The 21,672-nt window shown below is 34.6% G+C and overlaps 1 protein-coding gene across 5 annotated transcripts; it reads right to left on the bottom strand.

Moving 5' to 3' along the window:
- Positions 1–354: 354 nt before the first annotated feature.
- On the bottom strand, positions 355–15,181 carry LOC128986871 (serine/arginine-rich splicing factor 7-like). 5 transcript variants are annotated; one of them, XR_008490163.1, is made up of 7 exons: positions 15,051–15,181; positions 6,613–6,678; positions 5,650–5,803; positions 5,001–5,180; positions 2,362–2,534; positions 1,296–1,343; positions 355–835 (listed from the first exon to the last, which is right to left on the bottom strand). XR_008490163.1 is itself a non-coding variant. In XM_054407447.1 (7 exons), the coding sequence occupies exons 2-6, from the start codon at positions 6,668–6,670 to the stop codon at positions 1,334–1,336; spliced, it is 558 nt and encodes a 185-aa protein (XP_054263422.1). In that variant the 5' UTR covers positions 6,671–6,678; positions 15,051–15,181; the 3' UTR covers positions 355–835; positions 1,296–1,333. The 5 variants fall into 5 exon arrangements, 3 of the variants coding, with proteins under 3 accessions (XP_054263422.1, XP_054263423.1, XP_054263424.1); XR_008490164.1 differs by having other exon boundaries at positions 355–837; positions 1,299–1,343; XM_054407447.1 differs by having other exon boundaries at positions 2,379–2,534.
- Positions 15,182–21,672: the final 6,491 nt, after the last annotated feature.

Genomic DNA, 21,672 nt, shown 5'->3' with positions numbered 1-21,672 from the left:
AAAATCTAATTGGAGGACAGTGAGGAAAACAAAAGTTTAAAAGAAATGAGGAAATGTACCTTTTATTATTACATAATTCAAATAATAACACAGTTCTTAGCTATTAGAGTTTCAAGCTCAAAACAGACATATAATGGAACATAATTATAACTTTTGAAAAGGTTTTATTTGTACTGTACATTAAAACCACAATATAGAGAGAGGGCTGAAACAATTTCAGTACAAATTCATACATTTAAATTTCCGTCAAAACCATTATACATACTTTGACAAAACAAGTATGAAAAAGGGTCAACTTCAAAGATGAATATTTTACTTAAGAATACCAAAAATGCCCAAACAATTGCACAACTAAGTTATTATTTAAAATCAAGACAAAAAATACAATATGCCTATTTAGGTCGTATATTAGGTAGGATTAAACCTTGTCAAAAACTGTTCAAATGTAGAGATAACTAATATCTTTAAGTATAAGAATATTGGGAATCTAGCATGAGGAAAAAACCCAATTTATCGACACAGGAAGTTGTATGAGAGTTGTCAATATTTTTCAATATTAAAAAACTTCAAATCATTATACTTCATTAGGTAAATGGAGTCCTTTATTGCATTTAAAGACATTAATTTCCTCCCCACTTGAGAACAAAACTTAGAACTGACAAACTATAAAAAATTAAAATGATTACAAGCATGTTGAAACAAACTTAGTACAAAATAGTCAAAATACAACATTGATATTCTAATACTTATGCCATAAAGGTAAAACTACACTGAATGAGGTGGTATAACTTCATGGACATCCAGTTGTTCCAAATGAGTGAGTACAGCAATTTGACTGGAATCAAAAATATACATAGAAAATCATACAACTCAAACCCATCCACTACACTTGAGCAATATTTTTAAACTATAAAAATACAATATCAGTCAAATTTAAATAGGGAACGAAAAGAATTCAACACACACGACGGTTTGCAACCTTTAACAGAAAAATAATTGAATAATCTTAAGTTACTAACTTTTTACGTCCCCGCAGTTTGAATGTTGGTAATGACTTTGAAGCATTTAAAGAGCTTAAATACAGAGTCTTATACTTAATTATTGGGGATTATTGAATATTGAGTCAATTAACTATAAACAAACAATAAATGAGTTGAATCTAACACAGCATGAAATATTGCTGTATCATAGTCTCTTCTATTAACGCAATATGAAATTCACTTTTACTTAAGTCCACAGAAATTGTTTTGGTATTTAAACAGTAATAACATACTAGGATTCAACTCGATAGTTACCTTTTTTTGCAGATGGTTTGGAACGTTATACTAGATGTTCAGTTGGCTCTGAAACATAAATTTACATTAAATAAAATGTGTTGATTTGTAGTTAAATAAACTAAAATTAAATAACAGATAAAAAGTGTAAGTGACGTTAAGGAATAGTGATTTTTCAAACCTAAATCTCACCTTTAATTAAGTTACATCTAGAAAATTTACATGAAAATTAAATTATATAATATTGCATTGTCATCCATTTGTGAACTATGTTTCAAGTTTCAAGTCTCTGGCTCATCGGAAACTTAGTATAATATTGATTGCAAAATTTGTACCGGACAAGAAAGCGAGCTAATAAAAACGTTTGAAATAGGGACTTTTTGGACATTTCCAATTTTTATTTTTGGCCTATACAAAATACATATAAAAAAGTTAATTTGCTAACTAAATTATTATTATATGCATACTAACAGATTTTGATATTTATTATGAAATATAGACTGACACAAAGAAAAATTGTAAGTCTTCATTTTTACAGGTTTAATATACTCTATGTGCCTAAGCAACACACATTTCTTATAGCTCTGTAATAAAGTATTATTACATGTATCTAACTATGCCATTAAATCTACCAAGCTAAAAGGGTTATGATACATATAAATAATTAATCTTGAAAGAATAATAAAAACTATTATGATTAAAATACTTAAATAAAATGCCTTAAAAACTCAAATATAATATCATGCCTGTTTTACTTGAAGTAGACATTTCATGTCTATGGGTCAGCTGCAGCCAATTTCCAAGAATAAAAGAACTTTGTTGAATGGGACAGTCAGAGTGTGTTGTAAGCTTAATTTCTATTTAACCCTTAAAAGTTATAACTTGCTATGGTTTTCAATGATTTAATCTTCTAGTTTGGCTTGGTTAGAGTTACAATCAGTAATTAACATCAGCACACTCTATTGAGGGCTTTTGGTTATAACTTGGCTACAACTTCGTAGGAATGGAATGTCTAGTCCAATCCTTAGTCAAAGAGTGCAGCAAACAAGATTAATATGAACAAAAAACAAAACAAGCGTGACAGTACCTGGGCGATTTGTTTACCTGCTGCGCGAACGGGACCTGGACCTGGACTTGCTCTTGCTGCGGTCCTTGGGTGTGCGTGACTTGCTGCGGCCACGGGATCTACTGCGAGAGGCGCTGCGGCTACGAGTGCGGCGGTCACGAGAGCGTGAGCGAGACCTGCTACGACTATATGACCTGGGGAACACCCCAGAGTGTTAATAAGAGTGAAACCTCACACCTTCACCTCTCACAAGTTGTTATTGTGATGATGTTAGATGGTCGATTTTTAAAATTACATACTAGTCTTATACTAAAAACTCCTCGGCCATCTTGTGGTTATGCCTGCATTTGTCAAATATTGGTTTCTAATGGTTCATCAGGCAGAATTTATTTCTGAATACTTGATACGGTAGAATCACCCCTACCCACCAGAAAAGGTTTTTGTTGTAGTTAACCTCTTCTGCCCAGAAGAAATATAGAGATGGTTTACCCACCATGAATTTTAAAACTGGTTTGTTTAACACACTTTTCCTAGGAATCTAGAGATACTTCCGATCCCATCTTTACCACAGCACGGACAATTTTCAACACTCTTACCAATGTGTCATCCAATATTTGACAAAAGAAAACAGTAAGAGCATCACCAAATTAGTTGTTGGCTAGCATAAACACTTAAGAGCATAGAAAATAAAAGCAAGTGTAAAAAATGTAATAGTTATGATTTAGATGAAGTATATTTTATATAGATAAAACAATTGAAGGGAGATGAAACTACGCTACAAAGTCTTAGACAATCAATTTAGTTTAACACCAAAATGAGCCAGTAAAACTTATTAGGTGAGTGGTATTCCAATCAATTTATACTTATTTATAGACCAAACTCACAGGCAATGAGGGCGAGATATTTTATGAGTGGAAAGTCTATGTACAAAATTGAAGCATAATAAGAATAAGAAAGTATGACTTTTTAATAGTATAAAGAGTTTGTCTAATCTAGATTGCAAACTATTTTTTTACAATTACATATTAAAGTAGGAAAAGGGATACCTATTTTTTACTGAAATTGTTGTGCCAGCATGGACATTTCTATTAAATAAAATCAGCAATTGATCTTTAGGATTGTTAAATGATTATTTTCCAGAATAAAATGTTTTTTTCAGTAAAGTATTGAACATGTTATGTAACGCTATTTGACGTGAAGTGAAATTTGTTTGAAAATGCAAGCATGACAATATGTTGAAAATATATGATGTGAGAGAATGATTAGGCCTGAAAACATACATTGAGAAAATACAAACCAAAAATATAATCTCACATTCATGAGATGATTTTAAGATTAAGAGTAAAGACACTTGGCTAAAATATCAGTACCAAACTAACCCAACAAAATGTTTAAGAAGAATGTAATACTACGAAACCTTTACTAAGACCTATGGTTAATAAAATACAGTTTGTTACCGTGACTGAATGGGTTTGATTTTATGCAATATGTGTAACTCACATATATAGAGTGAGCGTGAGAGTCTAAACCGCCGATTGAGAACCGCAGATAGAGTGTCGAGCTACGAAGTCTACAAAACTTAGGAGAAACACAATCTTTTTCTGTCTGTCTTTCTTTCCCTCAGCGCCACTGCCAATCATCTCGTCATTCAAAGTGTTGTCCCAATGGTTTTCATTGTTTAGTTTTGTCATTTTCACCAGACATATACAAAAAAATAATACTGTTCCGTTTCCAGTTGAAATTTAATATAGTTAGTAAACAGCGCAGCGCGTTCACTAACAAGAAAATTGTAATGCAGGGTTAAAATTTTGTATAATTTTGCACAGAAAGAATAACGTGTGAGAGTTAATTCCACCAATTTTACTCTCTTGGCCAAGAAAATTATCAAATTTGTTACTGTAAGTAAACAGTAAAAGAAATGAGGGAAAACAAAATTCTATATACAGTATCAAACTAGAATCAGCGGACATTTGATTTGTATTATTTGTCCCCCGAGATGATTGGCAGACAAGTCAAGTGTGAAGAGGCGAGGCGCAGTGACCGTGCGTGAGGCGAGGTAGTTTCTACGCAGTTCAGATTAACATTCTCTGCGTCGTTCGTTAGAAGCAGGCTGTGTGCTGTGTAATCACCACTCAGCCCCACTTCCTATAAAACGTCAGGAAGACAATTGTTTAAGATTTACATTCAAACCCCAGCCCTTAACCCCCAATAAAAATAACATATTACTGTAAAAAAAATCTATTACCATAAGCCCGCACAAAATTAAAAATTCAGTTCCTGTTATTAAAATAGTTGTAGAACAAAAATAATAAATTTGGTAGGTATACATAAAAGTGTCCGTAATTACAGCATATAAAAATAAAAATACATTACATTATGTTGTACATTTGACAGATTTACAAGAATCACTATTTAAATTATAAAACTGTGACAGACAGTAATACATACCTGGAACATCCCTAAATCAATATTATCAGACTGTTTTGTGCTTAAACAACTTTAAGTGCCAACAATTAACATAAAGTGCTGTGTGTGTGGATAGAAATGAACACTTCAAAATGAGCCATATCTTTATTAACATGGCCTGAATATTTCGAGAACACAAGTCTGGAAAAGAACATAAGATATTAAGAATTAAGGGATTTTCGAAAGGAACCCACCTTCTCCTTCCTCGGCCTCGGTAGCGTGTGCAGTCCCGAGCGTAATGTCCACGCTCGCCACACTCATAGCAGCGATCCTCCGGGTGGAACGGGCGGCTGCGGCGAGGTGGCGGACCTCGATAACCACTCTTACGAGCTCCGTTAGACATCTCTACCCTCACACGTCGGCCACACACAGTCCTACAAACACAAAATAGCAATCCAGTATAAATAACATTTTGCTACAGATTGAAGATACCCCTTTTTATATACAAACTGTTACACTCATAAATTTCAACATTATATCGACGAACAGTCTAGACCCAAACTTCAATTATCCCAAAAATCACATCTAAAAATGATGACTTCAAAAAAACCACCAAAGTATACATCCAACCAAATCAATTTTGTATTAGGCCTATTTAGCATTAATGGTAATATGTAGTAGCAGTAGAAAGAAAAATGTGCCTATGTGGATGGGCAAAAGCAAGGTTATTAGAGGCTGCAAGACCTCTTAAAAGGTTCAACTAAAGACTATTCTGATTTGATACAAATAAAAATTACAGTACTGCCTATCTGAAATAGTCAAAATGGATTGTAACGCTCAAAACAGCCTCAACTCTGACTAAAATTACAGATTAATGAAATTCAATCACAAATTACTTCTCACCTTCCGTCCAAACCTCGTACTGCATCCTCTGCATCTCTGGGGTCTTCAAATTCAACAAATGCAAAGCCGGGTGGGTTTCTGGCCACCCAAACATTACGGATCGGTCCATAATAAGAAAATGCTTCTTCCAAATCTTGTTTTGAAGCGGATGATCCTAAAATCAAATGTAAATAGGCTATAGTAAAGAGACTAAAAACCCATTGAGAAGTAGGTAATTTCCAACATGCATCATTTTCTTAAAATAAATAGGCTGCCAAAGGTTCTTAGGGGATTAAAATTAAATATCAATCATGCTAACATTTCACTTCCAACCCCTAATACATATACTGGTTCATTATAAGAGTACGGTAAGTTAGTCCTAAAAATGTGGTTCAGATTCCACTATAAACTGTAGGTCCTGTAGTTTCCATTAGCTGTATGGGCTACTAAATCAACAGCTGTCTAAGGAATAAGTCGGCCTTAGTCACTAACAAGACTACAAGATCGCGCCACTCATCCTACACTCATCTCCATTCATCCTATAGTCCTCGCCACCCTAAGTTGGAGCCCAAGGCCGCACGGCGTATATCTAGTGCGGCCTTTGGCTGCCTCAACTTAGGGTGGCGAGGACTATAGGCTTAAAATACCTTCTTTGTATGGTCGCCATTTCATTGAAAAGTATTTAAGTATCTAACTATTTTAAATAATGTAAGTTTAATATAAGAAAATTAAGTCAAGTCACTATATATGGTCCTGGCTTTTACTTCTGTTAGCAGCAAAAGACACCCTCTTGTTACTTCCTAATAAAAAACATAAATCCACAAGAAATCCATCCAGGTTTAAATTGTAGGGTAGGCCTTTTTAAAACTTATAGTCTTTACGAAATCTTTCAATTACTGTAATTAGCAATTTAATAGGGACTGATAAGTTAAGGTATTTGAACTATAAACAAGACAGCTTGTTTTGAATGCATTTTAAGCTTACCTAAATCTCCAACATAAATCTTGCAGTCTGCATTACCAGAATCTCGGTACCGAGACATCTTTGAGTCTGAAACAACATTTTAAAATACAGATTCAATTCCTATTTTGCCTTTTAGACCTGATGACTGCTTTCATAGCAGTGAAAAGTTGAGCGGAGTGATCACGTTTCACAGTTTTAATAAAGCAATAAATTAAAAAATGTTTACTGATAGTTATAATACAAAATACAACTATTTCATCAATTTAACTTATCAGTTTCGCTCAGAACTATAACACCTATAACAAGTATCATAAGTAAAGACGTGGACATTACATATAGACCTATCCTTTGTATCAGTATTTTTTCTGTGTTTGCTTGCTAATGTGATATGGTGAACCCACAGTTCTGGTTGAACCCGACCTTGAACCTAAACAATCGACATTTTCTCAATCTTGTCCAGATTTTACAATTCAGGCAGAAATAATCCTTCATTTATCCATAAGATTAGCAGATGCAACTTTTTTAAGACTTGCCTGCTTTGAGAGAATTGCACTTAAATAAGTTAGTTGTCACCATGTACCTTATGAGGTTTGTTTTCAAGCAAGTGTTCTACATTCAACTATCTCAAAAAATTGCCAGACGTAGTTGTTTGTGCGGTTCGGGCGTTTATTGCTCGTCTTTAAATTATACACATGTCGATCAGTTTGGTAATTTTGATACCTAACTTAAAAGTTTTTTGCCTCCTGAATACAAATATAGGCTACCATTATTTTTAACAGCAAATGAATATTCCTGAAGATATATCTAGTAAAATGTAGACCTACCATGTTTGAATGAACAAGGTATTTAAGGACAAACGACATTTACAAGTAGACTAACAATATTACTTTCAGAGAGGTCGGTCAGGCTTTAAGCGAATTTGTGACTGTACAGGGTTGCCACCAAAGTGAGATAAAAAAATTCATGCATAATTCAAGGTTTTCATTGGTAGTTTTGAAAAATTCATGGGGTATATGCTCGCACAATTTCACCATAAAAGAGTATTGCCTAGTTCAGAATTGTACATTAATTTATCGACAATATATAGTTTTGTGTGCTACTATAAAATAAAACACATTTCATGCGTTTATTTTAGAGTGAAAAATAAGAATTTAATAAAATTTATCCAGTCTAAAAAAAGTAAAATCACAGATGAAAAAGGATATTTAATAAAAATCTTGTGTGTGATAATACAATGTAATTCTTAAAAAAAATTGAAACATCTGATTTAACGACATCATAACTTATTCCTAATGATAAATTCAAACGTTAGAAGAAATAATAAATAAATAATAAGTCGGATTGGTAGTTAGGTATAGGCCTAACCTAAAAAACATTGCATCCAAACATAAAAGGTATAACTTAGTTAATCCAGCAATGGCCTAGAACTTTACTGTCTAAACATCAAATTAAGATAATAGGCATAACGCATAATTAAGATAATAGACATAATAAAAACAAATGTTAAGAACATGATCAAGAAACGGTTAACTTAGTAATGGGCCATATCTAGGCCTACTAAAACGCACATGCAATCTATTACTTTATACTGTAACACAGTAGGCTAGCCTACATTGTAATCCAAAGCTGAATCTAGGCTAAGTTAGGCCTGAACCAACTTTTATTTATTGAGAAGATTAAAGGTTACCGACTGACTGATAAAAACACTCTAAAAAGGTAATATTATGTAAATAAATATTTAGTTAAATAGTTAAATATTAGTGGATTAGTTAAATGTAAGTTTAAACATAGGCTAACTTTTAAGTAATAAAAAAATAATTACCTAATTACATTACAGAAAAGGTTAAAATAAACTTAGTTTAGAAGGATGTTTCTTCCGATTGGATCAGTTTATATATTATCATTTGCCTACACAGGTTTAAATCACAGTTAAAACAATTATTTAATTAAATTTACATCTCATTAGTTAGATTCGTATTGACTGAAAACACCTATGCTCATTTACATTTACCTTCCTCAGAACGAAATCACCATTTTTCAGCACAACATTGACTTCTTGCAACTTAGGCCTAAATAAATGAACTTAAACTCACGTTGTAAACACATTTACTCAACACTGACAGTAGTTTGAAATACGACATATTTGACCAAACACAGAAGACGATTAAGTTCCAGCCGGCGCAAGCCATTTTGACCTTTATGGCAAGGCAAGGTACTTCTTATTTTGACGTTGTAAAGTATCGGAAGTATGATATATCAGTAATAAAAAATATTTAATCTGAACACTTGTTCCACTGAGTGTTGGGTAATCAATTATAAGAAGCACAAAACGGAATCACGAGTGCAAAAAGTGATCTTACTGTCCAGTGTCCACCACTACTTCAAACGTTTGACAAGTTTCAGTTCAGTTTAAAACTTTTAGGTTATGGTTATTCTGTATTTCCTTCCACACGAACACTAGAGTAGAGAGTAGAGACTAGAGAGAGAGAATGAGTGAGTGAGGTGAGAGCGAGCATCATTCAATTCCGATTGTCGATGTTTTTGAAACATCGATGTCTTTTCTATCGATGTTCGAAGTTGTTTGTTTACATCGATGGTAGATTACCGAACCGATGATTTGGTTTGTTACATCGGTCTTTTAGGCCAAAAAAAGTAATGAAATACAGTATTGATGTTTTCCGTAACTGAATTGTATTGGTTTTAGGTTAATTGGCTGTTACAGTGCAGAGAACAGACGAGAAACTCGGAACAAACATCGATGTTTTGGCTCCGAAAGCATCGATTTTATTGGTAGATCGGTACTCGGTAGAGATGGGCGTTATAACATAACAGGATGAATAACAGTGTTGCGGCCACGGCAACGTTATCGCGGCAACACGTTGCGGAGAACTCCCTGTTATTATAATAACGTATCTATCTACACAATGTTGCAGGAAAGCCGCGCGGACAACGAAAACGAAAACATGCATTGCCATTAGTGCCGTTGCCGTAACGCTACCAGAGCAACGATAACTTCTGAAACGAACTAGAATAACCAAGAATAACGCATCCTGTCTGGGCCACGCCCGACTCCCGACTACAACTGAAAACTGAACTGATCAACCGACAACGATAACTGAACGCCGCAACACCGACCGGCAGACAACGGTTTATAGCGGCAACGAGTTGGCAATCGTTATTGAAATAACAGGTTGCCGCAACACGTTATTGGGCAGCTGCGTTATCGTTATAACCGTTGCCGGAAAACAACGATAATTCTCATCTCTAGACTACTCGGCTGACGTCGGTTACGATCGGATTTGACCTTGAATAAACTACGCAATCGTTTCTGTTCGTGGCATGGCAACAAAACTTTTTATCTTGACACTCCCACTTTGACGTTTTATCTCGGTGTTCATTTCGAGAATGGTTTTAATACGGAGTATTTGATTCAGCACATTTAGGGGTTTTGGCTGAATTATTAATAATGATTTTGAGAATTCATGGTCCAATGGCGAAATTCACGCATAATTCACGCACTTTTTCATGGTCACCTAAATTCACGCATAATTCACGCTTTTCAAGGTTTTCATGGCTGGTGGCAACCCTGCTGTATTAAGTCCTTTGAAGGTAGGTTGGATTTAGGTAAGGAAAACTTTAGGTTATGATGAATCGAGTTGTTGGTTTATGTTACCTAAAGACTGTTTTCGTACAAGTAAAACTCTTAAAAACACTCTGAAACACTAGCCTAGGCCTATTTAAAAAAATGCAAGAATTTTTTAAATATAGTATTTTGAAGTGTATTTTTTATGGTTTTAATTATTATAGCCTACAAACACAGTCTTTAGGTATCTTAATAAAACAACTCGATTTATAACTTTACCTTCCTAATTAATCCAACCCGACTTCAAAACACTTAATACAGCCTCAAATTCGCATAAGGCTCGACCAACCACCCTGACATACCTAAATAAGAATCAAGTTTGTTAATTATGTTGATTAAGGAGACTAAGGGAACCATAGTAATTTATATATCATTCGAAACTGGATTTATTTTGACCTGAAAACATAAATGGTGCAAAAATTGTAATGCTGTCACAAAAACTGAAAAACACTACGACCGATTGAATTTTATTTTAATGTTGTATTTAGGAACTTTCATCTGCACATTAATATACACTCTAAAATCAAAGTTGATAACCCAATTCACATTTATTGATTGATTATATAGGGTGAAGTGGGGTAAGTGTGACCTAAAAATCATAAAGTTCATCTTAACAATTTTTTCTCTCGGTTATTTCTAAAGCTAGAAACTTGAAATTTTTAACACTTAAACATTGGAAATATCTTTATTGGTAAAAAAAAACCCAATGTGATAAACTTATGCTTTCACTATTTTTTTTACTTACAAAAAATGCCTGCCAGCTGTCACACTTGCCCCATGGGGTCGGGGCAAGTGTGATAGCGGCGTCTATAAAATCCTGTATCTCTTTTAATGGTAAATGGGGCAATTGTGATAAATACCCAATTAGTGCTCTTTCAGGAACATTTTGATTTAAGTCCCTATCATTCTTACTTTTTGAGATATTTACAAATGAAATAAAGACGTACAAATTTAAAATTTGTAAAAACTTGCATCAGATCACACTTGCCCCGTGTGTCGGTGTCACACTTGCCCCAGCCATTGAAAATTTCCGGGGTAAGTGTGACATGTGGTTTTAATGATAAATTTGTACACGTTTTAAATATTTTTTTTCTAAAAGTTTAGCTATTAGGCTCTTTAAAAATCTGAGTTTGATATAAATTAGTCAAAATTTAAAATAACTACAAATTAAACAAAATTTCTGAACAAACTTCGATTTTGACCTAAAATGTCGGACTTATAAAAACCAATAAAATCAACATACAGTAGTTACTAAATTGATAAAAAACTATGTAGGCTAACTAGATACCTTATATGTCAAACATTATTTCTACGACAAAACCAATTTTTTTCAGCGATTCCCAAAAACAAGATGGCCGGCTATCACACTTACCCCACTCCACCCTATGCCATTTTAAAGTAAATATTACCCTCACACCTTGACCTTGCATACTGAACGCACTAATGACTGTTCTCCCAAATTTAAGTTTATAGCCTTCCCTCGATTTTTGTTAGCCAACTTAGTGATACTATCTTACTTCACTTCAATTTCTGATGACAGATGGTGTTTTAGTAGGTTCAGATGGGTCTTAGGTTTGTATTTGAAAATAGCTTCTGAAGGCGTCATGACAGTAATAGAATGTAGGGTGTTTCGATAAACGAAGAGGAACGAATATACTGTATAGGATGTTGTATACTTCGTGAACAATTATGCTTGGCGTCATGAAGCATTTGCTTGCGGAACGCAACTTTGACTGTCTGAACTGCTCTTTCTGCAAGATCGTTGGATGCAGGATGATACAGAGAAGTTAAGTACCGGTACGTGGTGAACTCCATTATGTTTCAAAAAACTTTCAAATTCTTCAGACCTAAATTGTGGTCCCCCATCGGTAACAACGGTGTTTGCAAGCCCAAAAGTTACAAAGCAATGTCTCAGCTTCTTGATTAGCGGTAATGTAGTACTTAGTAATGCGGTAATTAGAAATGTAGAACACCTTAATCCATTTACAATAGGCCTAACTATCTACAACCAACAGAAAGTCTTTTCCTTGAAGCTCGGCAAAATCAAGATGAATTCTTTGCCAGCAATGATGTGGCCATGTCCATAGTTGTGGGGGTACAAGGGGAGCAGATTTATACATGTCTTTTGACATATTGAGCATTCCCTCACCATGTTTTCTGTATCTCTGTCCATTCCTGGCCACTAAACAAAACTGTGTGCCAATGCCTTCATTTTTGATTCGTCAGGATGTTCTGTATGTATGTAGCAACATTGGTAGGCCTATTTATTTTTGATGAGTAGAAGGTATCACTACACGATTTCCCTATAAGAGGCACCATGTTCAGTACACAAGGAGATTATAGGATGGTATCCTGGTGTTGTTACCAAGATGTTAAGTCCTGTCACATATTTGGTGAAAGTAGAAGACCGGACAAGGTTTGTACGTGCTGACCACCTAAGCCCTCTAAGTGTCTCTAGTTTTGGTCTTAATGTTCGCCCATTCATTGCGCAATCGCAGGGTTTTAATAAAATGTATCTTAGAAACTTAAAAACAATGTAAAGTAGGTAGGCCTATACTGTTTTATATATCATTTTGTTTGGAAAATGATGGGCTTCAATGTAACATATAAAACATTACAAAAAAAGTTAAACAATTTTTGTGGGGGTTAACATTTCTCAAAAATTATAAAATAAATGATAAAAATTTATGTTTGTGCTCAATAAATTCAATAGTTAGGCCTAGTTATAATTTATAGGTCTACAAATATTTTAAAATAGCCACTTTGTTCAGAATTTTATGAGGATTCCAAAAATATAATAATATAAGGAAGTAGGTTTGCAAATAAATAACTTAAGTTATGGGCAAAAAACAGATTTTGGTACATAACTTAGCGTTTAGCTAAGAATGCATAGCCTAACCATAGCTAGGAATCTGGCTGATAATTTCCATCAATATCACTACCTACTTCTTCAGGATCATCAACCAGCCCTTCAATATCATTTAAATCTTCTTATAATACACCATGTAACTTAAACTAAATTTGATTTATAACACTAAAACAATGATAACCGTAATAAAACACATCAGTAATCGGTGCGAGGTTAACCCTCCAAGTGTCCATAGTTTAGGCCTTAATGTCCACCTATTTTTGGCGCATTTGCAAGGTTTTATTAAAACGGATCTGAGAAGCTTAAAACAATGTTAATTCTAATGTTCTATTATAGGTACCATTTTGTTTGGAAAATTATGGGCTTCAATATTATATATAAAACATAAGGAACATTTTTTCAAAAAAAAAAATTTTAGGTAAAAAAAATATAATTTCGAAAATTTTCAAAAAAAAAATAAGTCCGCGCTCAATGAAATTGTATAAATTATAGGCCTATAAATATTTGAAAATAGCCACTTTGTTCTCAATTTTATGAGGATTACAAATATATAATAATATAAGGAAGTAGATTTGCAAATAAATAAGTTATGGGCAAAAAACTGATTTCAGTACATAGCGTTTAGCTAAGAATGCATAGCCTAACCATAGCTAGGAATCTGGCTGATAATTTACATCAATATCACTACCTACTTCTTCAGGATCATCAACCAGCACTTCAAAACCACTTAAATCTTCTTATAATGCACCACGTATATCACTACTTTTGATTTTTAACACTAAAACAATGATAAACGTAATAAAACACATCAGTCATCGGTCCGGGGGAACCTAGCTGTTTACAAATACACGCACGTCAGCTGACTGCTACAATATTTTCAGAACTAAAATGAATAGCGCTTAGAGACAGACCTCTAGAGCTTAGAATATTACGGAAAGAACGATACCTAACTCGATCCAGTTCAATCCGATTCAGTCAGTCATAGAGCCTTCGCCGTAAACGATGTCTGCGTGTCGAAAAATCGACAAGTAACACTACACAAAGTGTGCTGCTTGTCGAATTTTCGTCAAGTAACACTGGGAGGGTTAACCAAGCTGTTTACAAATACACACATCAGCTATCTGCTACAATATTTTCGAAACTAAAATGAAAAGCGTATAGAAACAGACATCAGGAGAAAGCTCTGAATCTGCTGAAAAAAAACGATACCTAACTCGATCCAGTTCAATCAGATTCAGTCAGTCCCAGAACCGTCGCCGTAAACAGTGTTTGTGAGTCGCAAAAGCGACACATAACACTGCAGCAGATGTGTTATGAGTCGCTTTTACAACACTCGGAGGGTTAGAGCAAGTCACTTGAAAAGTGAAGAAGGAGAAGACGATATCACTGTACAATATCCAAGAGAAATCTACGCCCAAAAGAGATAACATTACAACAGGACAGCAAAATCTCCATCATCACATACCAAACCAATATCACCTAAATGTTCATCACCCAATATACCTTTTACTAAAAACAATGACACTCTAGCCGACGATCATAGACGTCATTCGGCGCTCTAAAATATACTAAAAGAAAGAAATTTAAAATAGGCTACTAAAAGATACTTAGGCTAGGCCTAGCCCTATGAGGAGACATCCGTTAAGCAGAAAGGCACAAGTTTAATCGTTCTTTTACGATTTTAGGTTTGAACCAGTTGGCTGACTGGCTGTGTCAGCCCTGCGCCCTGCAGTTGATAATGGAATTAATTTAAATTTCGTCAAAGCCTGAAACGCATCATGAAATCTTGAGGTCGCGCTTGGTCATAATGGCTGCCGAAGCTAGCCCTACTCAACCGTCATGTTTGTGAGACGGAATAAAACATTTTTGGGTTACAAAAAATGAATGCTCACCACAAAGCAATAAGATATAGTTTGTGTTAAAAAATGTTCTAAAACTGTAACTCACCACCTATTTTGTAGTTCACAACCCGCTACTTTTCATGAATAATACTTCTTAAAATGACAAACACCAAACAAGCAGGGTGACCGGCACAGAAACGGGAAGGAGAGAAAACAAAATGGCTGTTCGTCAAGGCGACAGGCAGAACGGAAGGGGTTCACGCAAGTAAAAGTATGTATTTATTTTATTTCGGGATCTTGTCTGGAAACTACGACGGCGCTGAAGGGCCACCAACTATAAAAAAATATTTTTCTTAATCTCTGAGAAAAAACTTAGAATTCTGAGTTTAAAGTCAGAATATAATATGTGGGCGTTCCACTCTGAGATTAAAGTCAGAATTCAACTAGTGGGCGTTCCCCTCTGAAATTAAAGTCAGAATTTGACAAGTGGGCATTCCTCTCTGTGAAAGAAGTTAGAATTCTGAGATTAAAGTCAGAATTGAATTGTGGGCGTTCCTCTCTGGGAAAAAAAGTCAGAATATAACTAGTGGGCATTCAACTCTTAAGTCAGAATTGAACTGTTGGTGTTCCTCTCTTATTGCAACGATATTATCAGCATATCGATGCTATCATCCCTACTATCTTAGACAAAAGAAATAATATAAATATCATTTCTGTTGTCTATTCTACTGTGTTCTTCTACTTGCAACGTTGCCAATTCTACCAGGCCGCGGCCTGGGGCCCATTCACTGTGCTATAATTCTAACTGGAGGTAGCACTGAATGTCAAAGATGCGTGTCGCCAGCCGCCATGTTTGCGTGAGGTGTGAGTTAAAATGAAGCCATGTTATTGGATGAAAAAACTCACTGCTATGCAAACCTAGTTATAGAAGCCATGTTATTGGATGAAAAAACCTGCTGCTATACCAACCTAACAAAATCAGCGACACGCTTTTGACAGACTTCTGCAATGGCAGTGCTACCTCGAGTTATAATTTTAGCTCGGAGTTAAAGGTGGCCGTGAGAAGAGTACAGTAGAGTATAGTAGCACGGCCGCATTGGTGGCCGCATTCTTACGTTAATCTCAGAGATGAACGCCCACAATTCAATTCTGACTTTGATCTCAGAATTATAACTCCTTTCACCGAGAGGAACGCCCACTTGTTAAATTCTGACTTTAATCTCAGAGGGGAACGCCCACTAGTTGAATTCTGACTTTAATCTCAGAGTAGAACGCCCACTTGTTATATTCTGACTTTAAACTCAGAATTCTAAGTTTTTTCTCAGAGATTAAGAAAAATATTTTTTTTTATAGTTGGTGGCCCTTCAGCGCCGTCGTAGGAAACCTCACAAAAAGGGTACATTTTATAAAACCATTGACTATATATATACCTACTGGTATATAAAATAGTCAATGATAAAACATACTCCCGTATGTGTTATATGGTTTTATCTATGATTTTAGCGAATTTCCCATAGGAATAAACGGTACTTTCCTGTTAAAGGGAACATTCATTATTATCGATGATTTTTTTCTTGATATGTCGATGTTTTTGTTTTCCGATCCATTACAAATTGACAGCAACTAATTGATCTTGTTTAGGCTAAACTATTATTTCTTTTACATTTTATGACAACAGCTAATTTGCAACCAAAAGGTGAGTGAGCGTAGCGAACGAACTTCAACCAGGGGCCCATTTCATAATAAACTACAAGTTACAAGCTACAACTTGTAACTTGTAATTTCCATAAGATTTGCATTGGGCGATCAGCTGATTTACTAATAATATTAGTTTGTACTTTATTATGAAATGGGCCCCAGGTCGCTCAATTTTTATTTCAGCTGCAGTTATTTTAATAAGAACAAAATGAGGGCATTCTATTGGCTGAGGGAACACCATTAGCGCAATGAAACGGAAAGATACCATCGGCCTCGGTGGCCTAGTGGATAGCGTGCCTGGCTTCGAAACTTATGGTACCAGGTTCGAAACCCATCTGGGGCACAAACTTTTTATCTAAGATTTTTGCATTATCAGCAAGTTTGGTTAGTTTTGTTAGGTTATAACAGTTAAATTTTATAATTAAAACCTTATAAAATTGAATTTGAGCTATTTATAGTTTTATTTTGTGAACTGAATTATTTTTTCTATTAGTAAACCTTCATTCAATTTTGTCATTATCAGCAAGTTTGGTTAGTTAGGTTAGGTTATGACAGTTTAATTTAAAAATTAACTATATATTTTTTTAGTTTTAGGCCTACAATATTTTTTTTTTTATTTCTAATTTTTAAACTCTCATTTTGTCCGTATTAAAAAAACTGCAGCTGAAATAAAAATCGTGCCCCCAGGTCGAAGTTCGTTCGCTACGCTCACTCACCTTTTGGTTGCAAATTAGCTGTTGTCATAAAATGTAAAAGAAATAATAGTGCTGCACCCTGTTGGTAATCCTTGTAACTTTAATGCTATTGAACATCATAGAACAGAACCAACTTGTTTAATTGAAACAGCTGTTAAGATTCATTAATTCCTTTTAAATATGAGTACTCATAAGGTTAACATGGGAAACTCCAGAGCCACTGGGGCGGAGCCCAGAGGTCGGAGGGTAAAATCCTTTCTTAGTGAGCGTCTACCAACTACCCAAAAGGAAGATGCCTGACAAGTTTCAGGTTCCTAGGTCTTATGGTTTCTGAGATTTCGTGATGAGTGAGTGAGGGAATGAATGTGTCAGTGGTATTTGAGCTTTGTTTGTTTATATACAGGGTTAGTAAAAAATGTGGAGACCCCCTGTTATTTTTTAACGGGCAATACTAGAACAACTTAACGCGGCACACAATTATGGCATGTTATGAAGTACTTTTTGGGCATAACCGCCACTTGATGCTCATCCCCAAAATGGGGGATTTTGGGGAAAACTCAAAGATTTCAAATACCAAGACCCATCGAGTGACCCCTCATTTTAAAGTTCCTGGTAAAAGAAAACCAACAACGCAAATTAGAGGTCTCTATCTCAGTTCAGTAAAAAATGGCAGCCAATTGAAATTCTCATCAGTTCCCAAACACAAAATGGGGGATTTTGGGGGAAACTCAAAAATTTTAAATGATAAGCCCCATCGAGTGACCCCTCATTTTGAAGGTCATAATAAAAGAAAACCAACAACGCAAACTATAGGTCTCCATCTTAACACAGTAAAATATGACAGCCAATTGAATATAAAATTGCAAGCTATTACCGATTTCTAAAGATTTCAATCAGCTTCCATTTTTTACTGGATTGAGATAGAAACCTCTAGTTTGCGTTGTTAGTTTTCTTTTACTAGGACCTTCAAAATGAGGGGTCACTTGATGGGGCTTATCATTTAAAACTTTTGAGTTTCCCCCAAAATCCCCCATTTTGGGTTTTGTAAGCAAGTGGCTATTAGGCTTAAAAAGTAACATAACAAACAACAAGCCAAAAACATAACATGCCAAAAAGGTGTGTAGAGTTTAGTTTTCCTAGTGTGAGCCGCTACAACATTTACAGAGGGTCTCCAGACTTGGAAAGCTGCAAGTTAAATATAACTTCTGAGAATTTCAATTGGCTGCCATTTTTTACTGGATTGAGATAAAGACCTCTAGTTTGCGTTGTTGGGTTTCTTTTACCAGGACCTTCAAAATGAGGGGTCACTCGATGGGTCTTTGTTTTTAAAATTTTCATTTCAAGTTTCCCCCAAAATCCCCCATTTTGGGGATGTACACCAAGTGACGGTTATGCCCAAAAAGTACTTCATAAGATGTCATAAAGGTGTGCCGAGTTTAGTTTTTCTAGTATGGGCCGTTAAAAAAATATCAGGGGGATTCCACACTTTTTACTAACCCTGTATATAGATTAGCTGTATCCGGGCTATTAATTAACAGCTGTGTCTAAGGAATATGTCGGCCGTAGCCACTAACAAGACTACAAGATCGCGCCACTCATCATACACTCATCTCCATTCATACTTGGATAAAAATACCTACTTTGTATGGTCGCCATTTCAAAGAAAAGTATAAACATACCTCTACCGCAGCAAACCTGCAGACTAAGCAAATTTCAACTTGTCTGATTACATATTATACTAAAATATTTCCATAAATAAGAAATATTTATTCCCAATTTAAATAACATTAGATTTAACGAGTGCTTAGGTTTGCTTCTACGGGGAAGGTAAACAGTGTTTTTTGACCAAACGTCAATAGTATAGGATGAAATAAATACATTTGCCAAATTTGATCGAAATATATCCATAAACAAGTCAACCACGACAGTTTTCATTTTCTCCATAATAATAACATGGAAATTTTAAATTTGCCCTTTTAGCGAATTTTCCATTATAGGGAATAAGCTATTACCGTAGTACTCATGGTAAGACCTGGACTCGGGGCCGATTTTTTTTCGTTTTAAGGTCTCTAGAGGCCAAAAACACCATCCGTTCAAATTCATATATATATATATATATATATATATTTAAATATATTAATAAATGAAATAAATAATTAAACATTTAGTACCCTTTAAGTTATTAATTTATTGAATAAACTTACATGTTTCGGCTCTTAGGCCATGATCACAGTTATGAACAAATCCTACTAATATTATAAATGAGAAAGTTTGGATGGATGGATGTATGGATGTATGTTTGTGACAAGTGAACGCGAAAAATACTGGTCGGATTGGGCTGAAATTTGGCATGATGATAGCTCACATTCCCGATTAACATATAGGCATATTCTTATTTCAAAAATCCTTTCGGGCTCCGCCCCAGTGGCTCTGGAGTTTCCCATGTTAACCTTATGAGAAATGAAATTATTGAATCTTAACAGCTGTTTCAATTAAACAAGTTGGTTCTGTTCTGTGATGTTCAATAGCATTAAAGTTACAAAAATTACCAACAGGGTGCAGCACTATTATTTCTTTTACATTATTTATGACAACAGCTAATTTGCAACCAAAAGGTGAGTGAGCGTAGCGAACGAACTTCAACCTGGAGGCGAGTTAGCGTAGCGAACGAGCTAACCTGAAGGCAAGTGAGCGCAGCGAACGAGCTCCAACCTAAAGGTGAGTGAGCGTAGCGAACGAGCTCCAACCTAAAGGTGAGTGAGCGTAGCGAACAAATTTCAACCAGGACGTGATTGAGCCATGCGAACGAGATAATCTTGAAAATTAAGAAGTTAAACGGGGCAAAGCCCGCGGGTTACAGCTAGTAGTAAATAAATAGAAATGTAAATAATAAATAAGTAAATTATCATATGATTTTGGAATTGTGTCTAGTATATAGGTTGGCTTAGGTGTTGTTTTCTTTTGATTTGTTATATAAGATTTTTTCATATATTATGTTTTCTTTTTGAATTTGCATTGTATTAAGTATGTTTTCAGGATCTTTTTTATGGTTTCTATATATGTGGAATTCTCTTTAATGAATAATTTGTCTTTGTTTGGTTCAAATTCAATCACTGATAAATTATTTTCTATGTTTTGATATTTATAATTAGTTTTTAGTAAGTGTTCTGCGTAGTTTGATTTCATACTTGTTGAATTTTTAGATTTAAATGCCTGTATATGTTCTTGGAATCTACATTTGAAGCTTCTACTAGTTTGGCCAATATAACACTTGTTACAGTCTGTACAGGAAATTTTGTAAATACCGCTTTTGTTAAATTTTGATGATTCTTCAGTTATTTGTTGATGTTTGGATACTTTTAAATTTATAATCTTAAAGACGTTGTTTTTTGTTCTATATGTTGCTTTGTAATTTGTTTTAGATAAGGTTTTCCTTATTGCTTTATTTAATTTAGAGTTATGAGGGAGACATATGTATTCTTTTTTCAATTTCTCTTCTTTTTTCTTTTGTTTCTTAATTTTGTTCTTTATCATATTATCAATAAGATTGCCCTTATATCCATTTTCGGTTGCAATATATTTTATAATCTTCTTTTCTTTTTAAAAAATTGTTTTTTAGGGGCAATGTTATTAGTCTGTAAATCATGGAGTGGAATGCTGCCATTTTTTGCTGCCAAGGATGGTTTGATGATTTAGGTATTATTAATTTAGAAGTGGTTGTTTTTCTAAAAATATCAAATGAGTGTTTTTCGTCAATTTTTGAGATTGTTAAGTACAGAAAATTGATTTTTTCTTTTTGGGCATCTTTGGTACCCTATAATACAGGATTATATTAAAAGCTCTAGGATGCCAGCGTCTTAAAAAAAAAACAAAAGTACCAGAAAAAATTCACGCTGGAAATTAATGAAGTTGTCAGCACAAATGATCAAGACATTTATCTCGAACACAATACAGTCATGCAAATTTTACATGAATGTTTGTCCGATGAGATTCTTCATCCGAGGCCCACCTTTTACGGGTTAGGACATTGCCTGATCGGCCCAGGCATTTTTATAGTGGGGCCTTGCCCAGGCAGGGAAGACTATACCTTTTCCTCCATCCCAGATACTCATCTACCTGAAATTTCCTTTTGGAGATCCTTTTCTTTATAACTAACTAAATATTACAGAACAAATCAGTGCTCACTGTCAATATTTATGTATGTAGAAAAAATAATATCAATATCAATCTCCTGATAAATATCAAATAAACAAAAAAAGATTTACGGATAACCACAAAAAGTGAACATTGGAGCCTCATGACTTGTAATCAAGGCCACTACTATTGTGGCATTTA

The sequence above is a fragment of the Macrosteles quadrilineatus genome, unplaced genomic scaffold, assembly GCF_028750875.1.
Source record: "Macrosteles quadrilineatus isolate MER2022 unplaced genomic scaffold, UCM_ALF_1.0 Scaffold_2__2_contigs__length_208266976, whole genome shotgun sequence".
NCBI lineage: Eukaryota > Metazoa > Arthropoda > Insecta > Hemiptera > Cicadellidae > Macrosteles > Macrosteles quadrilineatus.
This window is presented reverse-complemented; position numbering and strand designations above follow the sequence as displayed.